Source organism: Podarcis erhardii, assembly GCF_964252035.2.
Source record: "Podarcis erhardii genome assembly, chromosome: 10".
Classification (NCBI taxonomy): domain Eukaryota; kingdom Metazoa; phylum Chordata; class Lepidosauria; order Squamata; family Lacertidae; genus Podarcis; species Podarcis erhardii.
In genome coordinates, this window is record NC_138500.1 from 3516117 (window position 1) to 3529732 (window position 13616).

Sequence of the window (13616 nt, forward strand, 5' to 3'; positions counted from 1 at the left end):
CAGTGGCTGCCAGAACTCTAATAGCGCAGAATTGGAAGACATAAAAAATCCCAACTATAAACGAGTGGCAATATAAATTATTTGATTATTTAGAATTGGCAAAAATGACACAGAAAATAAGAAATCAAAAAGACATAGAGTTTAACAAAGATTGGAATAAATTTATGACATATATGGAAACAGAGGTAAAAAATATAAAAATCACAGTAGGTGCGACGTAACACTTGTGATGTAAAGAGTTTTCTGAGGAAAAGAAACTGCAGATAAAAAATCATATAATATATTCTGAAACCGAGATGAAGGGAAGTGTTGTGTGTTATTTAGTAAATGTAAGCCAATTTGTATCTTATGTTAGGAGATTTCTTTCTCTTTTTTTTCTCTCTTGTTATTATTTGTCTTTCTTTATGTATGTTTTTTCTGTGCGTATGTATTATGTATGTTCTTTTTTGTTTGGTTTAATGTTTGATGAAATAAAATGATAAAAAAGAAAACAATGAACAAAGAGATAAAGACGAAGTTTATTGGACGTTACATTTTTCTGATCAACAACCAGGAGACGTAAGCAAGCAAACTAACCACCAATCAACGAGGAGAGATCATAAAAGGATGTAGAGATGGGGTCCTTGCAGGAATATCCCCTTTCCTTTATCCGAAGGGTGTCTCTTCCTGACCCTGCCTTCTCAGGTGATGAGAAACGGGGACTCCATCCTAGAGTTTGTACTGGCAGAGGTACGAACGAGCAGAGTTGCAGTTCTCATCGTTCCACTTCAGGTATCCTGGAAAGCAAAAGAGAACCTGTGTCTCATGCTCCACTCTAAGATTTTCCAAGGTTTAATATTGGAATGGATGTCACTGAGATATTGCTAGGGATATCGGAGAACTCAAGCAAAAACGCGGTCAGTTTTTGCTGCTGCTGCTGCTGCCTCCAAGTCCAGTGTGAAGGTAAACGCCATTTCTGTGCTCTGCTCTGGTTTGCCAGAAGCAGCTTAGTCATGCTGGTCACAGGACCCAGAAGCTGTCTGCGGGAAAACGCCGGCTCCAATCAGCCTATAGAGCGAGATGAGTGCGCAACTCCAGAGTTGTCCACGACTGGGCCTAATGGTCAGGCATACCTTTACCTTTACCCTGATGGTTAATAAGATTCAAAGAAATCTCTCCTTCTGCAAGCACACCCTCCATTCCTAGGAGGTCCCCCAACTGGGCTGCTCAATTCATTGCCCTCCCCCCGCTCTCACCAACATGCCCACATCACCTGGGCTCACCCACTAGTGGAGGAAGGGGGGTGCGGGGGGTGAGGTTCGCCCCGGGTGTTATTCTGGGGGGGGGGGACGTGACATCACTCGCTGCCCCTGGAATACATGCCACTCACCACGCACCCCCCCACACACATGCACCACGCCCCCTGAGACGCGCACAAGCCACACCCCCACATGTGTGCTGCTCTGGGTGCCAGAGCAGGAAACTCTCCCTCTGGGCTCACCTGTGTCAGCCCAAAGCTCGACGCAGTTCTCATTGTTCTTGAGGTTGTTGGGTTCTCCAGCATTCCAGTTCTTGTAGCTGTTTGAAGACCGATCCGTCCACTGCCACTGCCGGTTCTGTGTGGACAGAAAAGCAGTTTGGTTGTCAGGGAAGAGAGCAAAGATGCCCAGACGAGGCTCTCGTTAGGCAGATGGGAGACCTGGAGTCTCCTTGCAGCAGCTGCTCACACTCTTTTTTTACATATACGTATATATAATTAAATTTTCTGTTTTACAATTTACAATTTTTACATTCTTAAGACGTCAATGGCTTCCCTTCTTCTCTTTCCACGGTTCATTCTGCAAATCATAAACCCCTGCATATTTTACAGAAACTGTACCATTCAGTATTCCATTATTGCATCCATCAAAACTTGTTTACACTGTTGAATTTATCTTAATGCTGCCAGCGTTTTCAGTTGTACACAGTTATTTCCCATATATTCAATCAATGTTTTCCAATCTTCTCTAAACGTGTGTCCTTCTTCTTCTCTTATTCTATACGTTAAGTCTGCAAGCTGCGCATATTCTGTCAACTTAAGTTCCCTTTATTTTAGTTGGGACCACTTTCCACTCCTTGGAGGAGAGGTGGAATACAAATGCAATAAATTAAATAGTAACCACTCGGCCAGTATGACCGCAGTGCATAGTATTTTTAAAAGTTAAATTATTCTGCTACTAATAAATAGATATGAAAATGGTTCACAACCATGAAGAATCCCAATGAATTTCCAAATACCGTACTTTTCGCTCTATAAGACACACTTTTTCATTCCTAAAAAGTAAGGGGAAATGTGTTTGCGTCTTATGGAGCGAATGCGGGCTGTGCAGCTATCCTAGAAGACAGAACAGCGAGAGGGATGGCTGCGCAGCACTCCCTCTCTCTGTTCTAGCTTCTGGCTTAGTTGCACTCTGTCCCTTCCCCCACCTCCCACAAAAACCAGCAAGAGCCACACTCCCTTTAAAGAGCATGCAGAGCGTGTGGGGGGCTCTTGGGGGCTTTTCGCTGAGGAGGGACCTTCTCAGGGAAGCGCCACATACACACTCCCCACGGCTAGTGAAAGGGAGCGCTGAGCATAACCTGGGATGCATGCAGGCTCTGCTCAGTGCCCCCTTTAAAGAACATTTTTTTCTTGCATTCCCCCTCTAAAAACTAGGTGCATCCTATGGTCAGGTGCATCTTATGGAGCGAAAAATACCGACATTCCAGGGCTGGGGGCACCCTGCCCTCTTATTAAGTTCAGCATCTTTCTTCAAGCCCCCCCCCCAACCTGCACTGGAGTCCAAAAGCACCTTAGAAGGTAAAATAAGCCAGCAAACCCACCTTCAGGGGGTCACGCAGTCCAATCCAGACATGACTTCCATCTTTGCGGTATTTAATGATGTACTTGGCCAGCTCGGCAGATTGTTCCGCGCTGTGGATGGAGGCCAGGTGACCGCCGAGGAAGTAATCTTGGCAGGCAATCTGGGAGAGGGCAAGAGAAATGTCATTTTTACCCAAAGAGCAGGAAATCACGGAGGATTCAGTAAAGGGCAGGGATGAGGGAATATGCACGGAAGCCCAAAGCGTTTGCAGGTGGGAAAGAGGATCTTGGGCACTTCCGTGCCACCCCAAAACTCAGAGTAAGCCCTGTGAATGCTGGAGGCAGAGCTTGTTTTCCTGCCCTTTGTCTAAAATTGCACATATACCTAACTGGGGCACTGACGTCACGTGACCCGTTTCCCCCCACCCCCCGCCAATAATAGTAATAACCCAGGTGGTTAGGAAGGCCCAACAGAGACTCCATTTCCTCAGGGTCTTATGAAAGAACAATGTTAAATGACAATTGATGACCTCCTTCTACTGGTCCACAATAGAAAGTGCCCTCTCATATTGTATCACAGTGTGGTACGTTGGCTTGACAGCCACAGACAGAAAGTCTTTACAGCGGGTGGTGAACACAGCACATGATATCATGGGCTGCCCCCTGAGCCCGCTAGACGACATTGCAAGGGAGAGTGAGGAAAATTCTCAGGGATAATTCACACCCCGGCTAGCACCTCTTTAATCTTCTACCCTCGAGCAGGAGATATAGAAGTATAATTAGCTGTACCAACAGACGAAAAAACTGTTTCTATCCGTGGGCTGTTAGGCTGCTGAGCAGAAAATAATAATATAGTGCAACTGACTTTTGGGGTTGATGTGTTGTGCGACAAGCACACAGAGTGCCATGAGATGGAGTGTTTTTGTGGTGGGGCTCAGTTAATTTCATTGTACACAGTTTGTACATTGACAATAAAGGTATTATTATGAAGAAGATATTTGTATTTCTAGTGCTCTGCGTTTGGATGTTTTTAAGGTTTGCTGCAGAACGTTATGGGCTTGTTGTGCAAAACTGGCATATAAGTAAACTGATCAATCAATCCATCAGCTCTTGACCAAAGCCAAGAGGCCGCACTTACCTCTGCCTCAGCCCAGCTCACTTTATCGCTGAAGAGTTTGTAGCAGTAGGAACCGTACGGCAACCACTCCATGTGGCAGCAGGCAGCCTCAGCACCTGCTCAGGAAGTCAAAGGAAAAGCCCAGTCAGAACCTGGCCTGGGGCTGATTTTCATTGATTTTCATTTATATTTGCAATCCTCACTTTCTCATCTGTATCTAGGCAGCTCACGACACACAAAGCGGATTGAAATCAGTCCATAAATATCCATAAAATGTAACTAAAAACATAAAGGAAACATCTGCAGATAGCAGTTGGTTAAAAATGAGAAACAGCTGAGGGAACGGAACGTGAATTGACCTTGTAAACACTGTGGTGAACTGAACAAAGGAAGATAGCAATTAAACGGCACAGCACACAAGGTCTGAGAACAACATCTATGAAGGACTACACAGGTGAAATGGGTTTTATATTTATGAGAAATAACAGAGGTGCTGTATGTAAGGAAAGAATTATGGTCAGCTGCGAGAATGGTCTAACATCAAGAAAAGGATTAAGAAGAGATGTCTTGGACTGCAAGAATATCAAACCGATCCATTCTAAGGGAAATCAGCCCTGAGTCTCCCTGGAAGGACAGATCCTGAAGCTGAGGCTCCAAGACTTTGGCCAACTGCGGGAGGCAGTGGAAGACAGGAGTGCCTGGCGTGCTCTGGTCCAGGGGGGCACAAAGAGTCAGACACCACTAAACGACTGTACAACAACAAAGAAGAGATGAAGTGGCTACATGAGGAAGTGATGGACATATATTTGCAACAGGAGCGGGAAACCTTTTTTTTCTAAGAAATTGTATTAAATTAAAGTAATTTGGTTTAATCTGTAATAATTTGGAAAACGAATAAAAAATTAGTGAGGGAGAGAGAGGGAGGAGAAAATCACACTGTGAATGCATGCCAAAGCAGCACAGTTTTCATACGAAGGCAGAGGTGCTTTCTGACAAGCCTCTAGTGGCAGGGAGTTCCACAGGGCAGGATTTGCCACACCAAATACCCAGTCAGCCAGTGAAGGTTGACTGAACCTCGAGGCCCACATGGGGAATCACCAGAATCATCAAAGGACCCCACGGATCAAAACTAAACATATGGAATCAGACAGTTCTTGAGAGTTGTGATGTTGGGGTAATGCGGGAGGGAGGGGTGTCCGTGGAATGACACTCAAGTTTGTGAGAAGCAAGTGGAGCAGACAGGAAAGTGGTGCAGGGAAACCAGCGAAGAATCCTGTGATCTTGTGGGGACAGAAGAGCAGAGAATTTCTTCCAGTTTAATAAAGAGAGAGCAAGGTTTTAGCAATGCTAGAAACTTGCCCTTTCAAAAGAAATTATCCTTGGAGGGGATGGGGCCACCTCAGATTTGAGGCAAAAGTTTCAGGCGCCATTCTTCTCGTTTTTTGTATGAGAAACTGGCCTGCTCCCCCCTCTCCATGTTTTGAGAGGGAAATCCCTGCAGATGCCTGTGCCCACAGATTTCTTTCTGTGGCAGCACATAATTGGTGGTGGCTGTGCAGAGACAGTTCAACAAGACAAGATTTTCTGGAATGATCTCGTGAATCATTTGGGAGATGGCAAAATCCTCCTCCTGGGACTTCCGCGGAATCATCAGGATGATGTAAGGCTTTCTACGCCTATAGCTGTGGAAATAATAATCCAAAACGTTTATGCACACCACAACTGTGCTTAACTGGAGTTGGAGAGGCAACTCTGCACTTCCCAAACTGGCACGACAGACCTGAATGTTTGTTTGTTTGTTTGTTGCATTTCTATCCCCCCTTTTCCTCAAGGAGCCCAAGGTTCCTTCCTAGCTCTGTCTGGAAGGAACGAACTCACCTCTCAAAAATGGAGCAGCAATTAGGAAGCTGAGACCAAAGAAAGCCAAACGCCCCATCTTTAGTTTTCCTTCCTGTTCTGTGGGGAGAAAAAGGGTAAAGGTAAAGGACCCCTGGACAGTTACCCATATTTTTCGCTCTATAAGACGCACCAGACCATAAGACACACCTAATTTTTTGAGGAGGGAAACAAGGGGGGGGGAGGGAGTTGAGAGGAGGTCGATGAAACAAGGGAATGAAAGACAGAGTATGGAAAAGGTATGATGTATGTTTTTAAATTGTTTTTGTTTTGTTTTGGTTAATGTGTTTAGTTTAATGTGTTAAGGTTGTGTTTTGTATTGTTTATATATTGTATTGTATTGTTTTTTCTCTCTTTTGTTTTTTCTCTTGTCTCTTTTCTTCTCTTTCTTTTTTGTAAGCTTTAAAAGTAATAAATATTATTTTAAAAAAATATTCTGAATCTCAGAAGCCAAAACAACAAGAGGGATCACTGCACAGCGAAAGCAGCGATCCCTCTTGCTGTTCTGGCTTCTGGGATAGCTGCACAGCCTGCATTCACTCCATAAGATGCACACACATTTCCCCTTACTTTTTAGGAGGGAAAAAATGAGTCTTATAGAGCAAAAAATACGGTAAGTCCAGACAAAGGCGACTATGGGGTTGCTGCTCTCATCTCGCTTTCAGGCTGAGGGAGCCAGCGTTTGTGTGCTGGTCCCGGTGGGGGGGAGGTTTACTGTGAGGCGTGGTCAAAGTCCGGTCCTGGGCCGAGGGTCTGGAGACTGTCCACCATGGGGGAAGCTGCGTTCAAAGCAAAAAGCCGGGCGTGGTCGGGAACTCCGGAAAGAGAGGTCTGGGTGCTGGCAGAAACAGGTTTCCAACATCATTGCTCCCGCAACCTGGGACCAGGCTGACTGGCCTTTATCTTCTCTGAGGCCAGGGGCGGTCCCGACCCACAGGTGACCCGCCTCTCCTGGCCTTAAGGCGAGCACTCCTCCTGCGAGAACTTAGTTCCCTCTGCCTCTTTGCCCTGAGCCTCTGCAGTTCAGGAGAGGCTGGAGGGTTACTGGACCCAGGGGGAGGTTCACCTTCCCCTGACAGGCCTCGGAGAGGCGCACCTGTAGGCACTGAGTCCTCAATCACCCCAGGAGCCAGAGTGGATTCATCTGGTGTCTGCTCCTGGGGATCCGGCACAGGTGTAGGCGCTTCAGATTCAAGGCCCTGCCCCAGCTCAGCCGGCCCTGGAGGCGGGGACTCCTGTGCAGGCTGGGATTCCTCCGATTCAGCCTCTGAATCAGATTCCCAGGCTATCACAGTTTGTCCACAGACAGCTTTCCGGGTCATGTGGCCAGCAGGACTAAACTGCTTCTGGCGCTATGGGACACCATGACGGAAACCAGAGCGCATGGAAACGTCGTTTACCTTCCCACCACAATGGTACCTATTTATCTACTTGCACTGGTGTGCTTTCGAACTGCTAGGTTGGCAGGAGCTGGGACAGAGCAATGGGAGCTCACTCCATCATGGAGATTCGAACCGCCACCTTCTGATCGGCAAGCCCAAGAGGCTCTGTGGTTTAGACCACAGCACCACCCGTGTCCCACGTCAAGGAGAAAGAGAAGATGGGGCTGAGAGAGGCAATTGGTGCCCAACCTTTGGAATGCCCCCCATCTGTGATGACAATTGCCAGATCCAACCTGAGGGCCCACCCTCTTTTGTGGAGTGAGCCCTCAGCTTCTTATCTCCTCTCCTCTCCTCTCCTGGGGAGTCCTCTGGGTAGCTGCTGCTGCTGCTGCCATCCCTGGTCTCTGAGCTGCCCCACCTGCCCCAAGGAGAGGTGCCTCCTCACACTGCCCCACAGGGGCCTGGGACTTGTCTATCCATTCACAACAGCAAGGGCTGGTGGACTGGCTGGCTGTGCTCCCTCACCCGCTTGCTTGCTTACGCTGAGGCCACCTCAGCTCCTCGCACCCAGCACCCCCTGGCCAGCCCCAGAGGCACCATTAGCCTGTGGATCTTGTAGCCACGGCTGCTGCAACAAACAGCTATGCAAGCCTTTGGGAGGCAGAGACGCGAGAGGGCATCCGAGGAGGAAGGGAAGGACAGAGGGACAGAGCCCAGTGTTGCCCGGGAAACCCGACCATCCTTCAAGGCACCCCGGGGTGCCACGGCACACTGGTTGCAAACCACTGGTTGAAACCACATACCCAGGTTGAGAGAATTCACTTGCACAGGGCAGTAGGATTCTTCTGCAGGGATTTGAACCCTGGACAAAGGGACCAGATTGGCTACTCACCTGTCCACCTGGATGAATGGATGATGTATCTGCTGGTGTGGCAACTCACCCTTCTCCTGAGACAAAAACAACCCGTTCTGAGTCATTTATATCCTCTTGAGAGTCTAGTGGGTTTGCATTTGCATAGATAGGAGGGAGCACAAAAGGACACAGTTGGCTTTTGTTTAAGGGCAACCATGACCCAGAAATAAGGAAACATTTTGCTTGTAGTGGGACAATAGTGTGCTTCAAACGAGTTTTATGTTGTACAAACACAAGTGTATGAATAACGTTCCCTGAGATTAGGGAAGTTTTTAATGACTGACGTTTTAATGTGTTTTTAATCTTTTGTTGGAAGGCGCCCAGAGTGGCTGGTGAGACCCAGCCAGATGGGCAGGGTATAAATATATTATTATTATTATTATTATTATTATTATTATTATTATTACTCGTAGCCTTTGGTTCATCTCGATGGTAGGCAATTAACTGAGTGAGTGGATGACTCAGACTTGTCCCAACCACTCACATCAAAGTACTGTTGAAATAATTTGCCTAATAAAATTTTACCATATCCTTCCTGGATGAAAGCCTGGGGCTTTCCCTGAAAACATACCAGACTATTCAAACATTCCTCACCAAGAAAAAGAGGGAGAAGAGAAGAGAGACCACTCACCTTAATTCTCACTGCTCTCTGATGCCCACACCAGATGACTGAAGTAAGCAAGCCGAACCCCAGGCTGCAGAAAGAGGCACATACGGTAAATAAACAAATAAATCCTTAGGGAATGTAGCAACTCCCCTATCATCGAATCACAGAATTGTAGAGTCAGAAGGGGTCATCTAGCCCAACCCCCTGCAGGAATCTCAGCTAAAGCATCCAGGACAGGTGGCCACCCGACATCTGCTTAAAAACCTCCAAGGAAGGAGAGGCCACCAGCTCTCATGGGAGTCTGTTCCACTGTTGAACAGCTCTTACTGTCAGAAAGTTCTTCCTGATGTTTACAGTGGTACCTCAGGTTAAGTACTTAATTGGTTCCGGAAGCCTGTTCTTAACCTGAAGCGGACTTTCCCATTGAAAGTAATGGAAAGTGGGTTGATCCATTCCAGATGATGAAAAACACCCCCTAAAACAGCAATTTAACACTAATTTAATGTCCAATGAGACCATTGACCCATAAAATGAAGGCAATAATCAATGTGCTGTACTATAAAATAAATAAGACAGTATTTTAGATGGAAAAAAAATAACATTTATTTCTTTTCTTGCGTGCCCTTACTGTTTGGAGGGGACTCAGGATCCTCTTCCACAATCACAATCGGCTTGGTTCCCAGGATTCGCGGAGGCCTCTGAGAGCTCCGTAGGCCCTGTGGATGTCCGGGTTTGCTGCCAGGCGGCGGCAGCCTCTGAGAGCTCGGACAACTTACTTCCGGGTTACAATCGGTCGTAACCCCCAAAAAATGTAAGGTGAAGCGTTCGTAACCCGAGGTACCACTGTCATTGGAATCTCCTTTCTTGTAGCTGGAAGCCATTGGATCGAGTCCTCCCTTCCAGAGCAGGAGAAAACCATTCCTCATAAGGCTCAACTTCCAGATCCCGTATGACGAAAGGGAGAAATATTCGGGACTTTTCACTTTAGAGAACAGGCGAGTAATGATGTGATTGAAGTTCATGAAATTACGCAGGGCATGGAGAGAGTGAATTGGGGAAAGTTTCCCCCCCTCTCATGACATTAGAACTCATCAGCATCCAACAGAGCTGAATTTTGGAAGGGGTATTGATGGCTACTAGCCATGACGATTATGTTTCGCCCCACAGCTCCTTCCACATCCCAGCTGCTGGAAACCACAGGAGGGGAGAGCATTGCTCTGGTGCTCGGATCCTGATGGGACATTGGCCTGATCCAGCCGGCTCTTCTTACCAAGCCTGCCCCCCAACCCCATCACCAGTCAGCAGCACCCTCACCCCACCCCTCTTGGAGGCCTGAGCTCTGCACTGCAGCTCCCAACATCCCCTCTCTTATATATTTATTTTATACCAGGAAGTGTTTTAATTTGTTAATCCTTTGTTGCTCTAATGAGTGGTTTTGAGCTCACCCTGGTTGTTAGAAAAGGGCATGGAGGAGTCAGCTGATCTCTGAGGCTTCTGTGCTTGATTCTTATTTTTATATTTGAGGTTGAATCCTGATAAGACAGAAGTACTGTTTCTGGGGGACAGGAGGTGGGCGGGTGTGGAGGACTCCCTGGTCCTGAATGGGGTAACTGTGCCCCTGAAGGACCAGGTGCGCAGTCTGGGAGTCATTTTGGACTCACAGCTGTCCATGGAGGCACAGGTCAAATCTGTGTCCAGGGCAGCTGTTTACCAGCTCCATCTGGTACGTAGGCTGAGACCCTATCTGCCCACGGACTGTCTCACCAGAGTGGTGCATGCTCTCTCGTGTGGACTACTGCAATGCGCTCTATACCTTTGTATTTTAGTGTTTTGTTGGAAGCCGCCCAGAGTGGCTGGGGAGGCCCAGCCGGATGGGTGGGGTATAAATAATAAATAAATTATTATTATTATTAGTAGTAGTAGTAGTAGTATTTTGGAGGAACTGGACACAGAGGAAGGGGATAATCTCTTTCCTGGGCACAAATCACCTGATATAAGCCAACCGGTTCAAGATCAGCCAAGCCAGTTGCTCTATAAATGATTAGGGCAAACCTGCTCATTAGTCAGTCAGTGAATCCATCTGTGAGTCAGAGTCTGGGTTATGTCTTGGATTGCTGGAGCAACAGAAATGCTTTCTACATGTATACACAGTGAGGGGGGAAAGTATTTGATCCCCTGCTAAATTTGCCTGTTTGCCCTCTGACAAAGAAATGACCAGTCCATAATTTTAATGGTAGGTTTACTGTAGCTGTGAGAGAAAGAAGAGCAACAGGAACCCCCCCCCCAAAAAAAAACCTGCCAGAGGGCAAATGGGCAAATTTAGCAGGGGATCAAATATGTTTTTCGCCTCACTGTATCTGTATCTGCAAAGCTGTATGTATAGATCAACATCCGGAACTGTATTACTGAAGCCTTATCTTCTGTAGCAGTAAACATTTTTGAACCTTAAGCTGCCTCTGTGAGGCGACTGGAACTGGGGGCAACTTTCTGCTACTTTGGATTCCCAGCACCTTAGGGCTTCTGTTTCATGCACAGTGCTATACAAAACTGGTTCACCTGACAGCATTAATGTCAGGTGAGTGGAAGGTGGGTGTAGGGAAGGTAAAGTTGAAGCCATTTCCAGGTCCCCCTGCACCTAAGAAGAGCCTGACTGCTGGATCAGGCCAAAGGGGGCCCATCTGGTCCAGCAATCTGTTCTCCACAATGGCCAACCAGATGCCCGTTATGGCAAATCTGCAAGCAGAACACATGTGCAACACGCCTCAGTTTCTTTAAGGATGGGTAAAACTTTCAACAATGAAAATAGGCGAAATACCTTACATAAGTGCTCTGCAAATAGGTGTGCAATGCTATGATTAGGAATAAGCAATGCAAAACTCAGGCTGCAGTAAAAAGAGACCTGGGCACTCCTTGGACACCTGCCAGCTTTCGAATCTGAATAGAGGATGCAAAGAACCAACATGCAGAATTGGAGGAGGAAGGAGGAAGTGGCAGTCCCCAAACTCACCAGGGCTTCCCCCGCAGGCTTGGTGGCAAGTCCTAATCTCCTGGTCACATTCCTGGTACTCTGCCAATCCTCCCAGATGCTTGGCATGGTCTTCAGGTGACTTTGCCTGAAAAAGGACATTGTAGAGTTGGAAAAAGTTCAGATATTTATGATCAAAATGATGTGCGCCAGGATCACATTCTCGTAGCACTGCCACTTTTGAAAGACAATCATGACTTTTTCAATCTTCGTAAAAAAATTAAGTGTTGACCCTTAAAATGGGGAAACATTCCATGCCCAGACTTGTGGTTAACTTTATGACAAAGTATGTATTTTCAGCTAATGCTAGGAATTAACTTGTGCAGATACCAGATGCTAATGAAGATTATTAGTTCAGGTACATGGCTTAAAACACATTTCTATGGAGGTGTCTGTGTCTGTGTGGAGTGCTAATACAACAGGATGATAAAATGAATTCATAGATATTGTGAACAGTCAAATGGCATGCAGGAAGTACTATCATTCCTTCCCAATCCCCTTTTGCATTCCCCAATGTAGCTTCTATAAAAAAACCTATAAAAATGACCAATACTTAGGTGATTGAGAAATGAGATTGTGCTGTGCATTTTATCTACAAAATGATCAAAAGACTCCCTTATGACATGTGTGATGGAAACTTGGTTGGATGAAGCAGATGGGCCTGTCCTTGCTGCTACTAGTCCACCAGGTTTCTCATACGCACAGCAGCCCAGGTCATATGGGCGGGGAAGGGGAGTTGCAGTGATTTTAAGGAAGTCACTAGTTTATAGTTAAAGCTATGGTTTTCCCAGTAGTGATGTATGGAAGTGAGAGCTGGACCATTAAGAAGGCTGATCGCTGAAGAATGGGTGCTTTTGAATTCTGGTGCTGGAGGAGACTCTTGAGAGTCCCATGGACTGCAGGAAGATCCAACCTCTCCATTCTTAAGGAAATCAGCCCTGAGTGCTCACTGGAAGGACAGATCCTGAAGCTGAGGCTCCAAGACTTTGGCCACCTCATGAGAAGAGAAGACTCCCTGGAAAAGACCCTGATGTTGGGAAAGATGGAGGGCACAAGGAGAAGGGGACGAAAGAGGACAAGATGGTTGGACAATGTTCTTGAAGCTACCAGCATGATTTTGACCAAACTGCGGGAGGCAGTGGAAGACAGGAGTGCCTGGCGTGCTCTGGTCCAGGAGGTCACGAAGAGTCGGACACGACTAAACAACAACAACAACAACAAGTTTATACCAGACATCCTATTGGGAAGACCCAGTTTTCGGAGTGCATGTTCTGGAAGTTGGGCAATAGAAGCAGTACAGGGTGCCTTCTGGTGTACCAACCTCCACGCTGCATCAAGGATTTCCTGGCCAAGCTGCTTCAGGTCATGGAGGATGTGCTCCTGGAGACACCTAGTTTGGTTGTCCTAGGGGATTTTAACATCCATGCTATCACTTCCCTGGTGGACTCCCAGGCTGCAGATCTGGTCCTTCAGGGGCACCTGGACCTTTAGAGGCACAGCTACCCCATTCAGGACCAGGGAGTCACCCCCACACTCCTGCCCCCTGTCCCCCCAGAAACAGTACTTCAGTCTTGTTGTGATTCAGCCTCAATCTGTTAGCCACCATCTATCCTCCAACCGCCTCCAGACACTCACACAGGACCTTCACCGCCTTCACTGCTTCTGATTTGAAAGAGAGGTAGAGCTGGGTATCATCTGCATACTGATGGACACCCAGCCCAAACCCCCTGATTATCTCTCCCAGAGGCTTCATGTAGATATTGAAAAGCACGGGGGAGAGGACAGAACCCTGAGGCACCCCACAAGTGATAGCCCAGGGGTCTGAACACTCATCCCCCAACACCACTTTCTGGAC

General features: G+C 47.0%; 1 protein-coding gene across 2 annotated transcripts; it reads right to left on the reverse strand.

The window, feature by feature from the left end:
* Positions 1 to 491: 491 nt before the first annotated feature.
* Positions 492 to 8218, reverse strand: LOC309352007 (C-type lectin lectoxin-Thr1-like). 2 transcript variants are annotated; one of them, XM_081880262.1, is made up of 6 exons: positions 8109 to 8218; positions 5817 to 5894; positions 3960 to 4054; positions 2842 to 2982; positions 1481 to 1595; positions 492 to 776 (listed from the first exon to the last, which is right to left on the reverse strand). In XM_081880262.1, the coding sequence occupies exons 2-6, from the start codon at positions 5872 to 5874 to the stop codon at positions 709 to 711; spliced, it is 477 nt and encodes a 158-aa protein (XP_081736388.1). In that variant the 5' UTR covers positions 5875 to 5894; positions 8109 to 8218; the 3' UTR covers positions 492 to 708. The 2 variants fall into 2 exon arrangements, with proteins under 2 accessions (XP_081736388.1, XP_081736389.1); XM_081880263.1 differs by lacking the exon at positions 8109 to 8218 and adding an exon at positions 6550 to 6672.
* Between the last annotated feature and the right edge of the window lie 5398 nt (positions 8219 to 13616).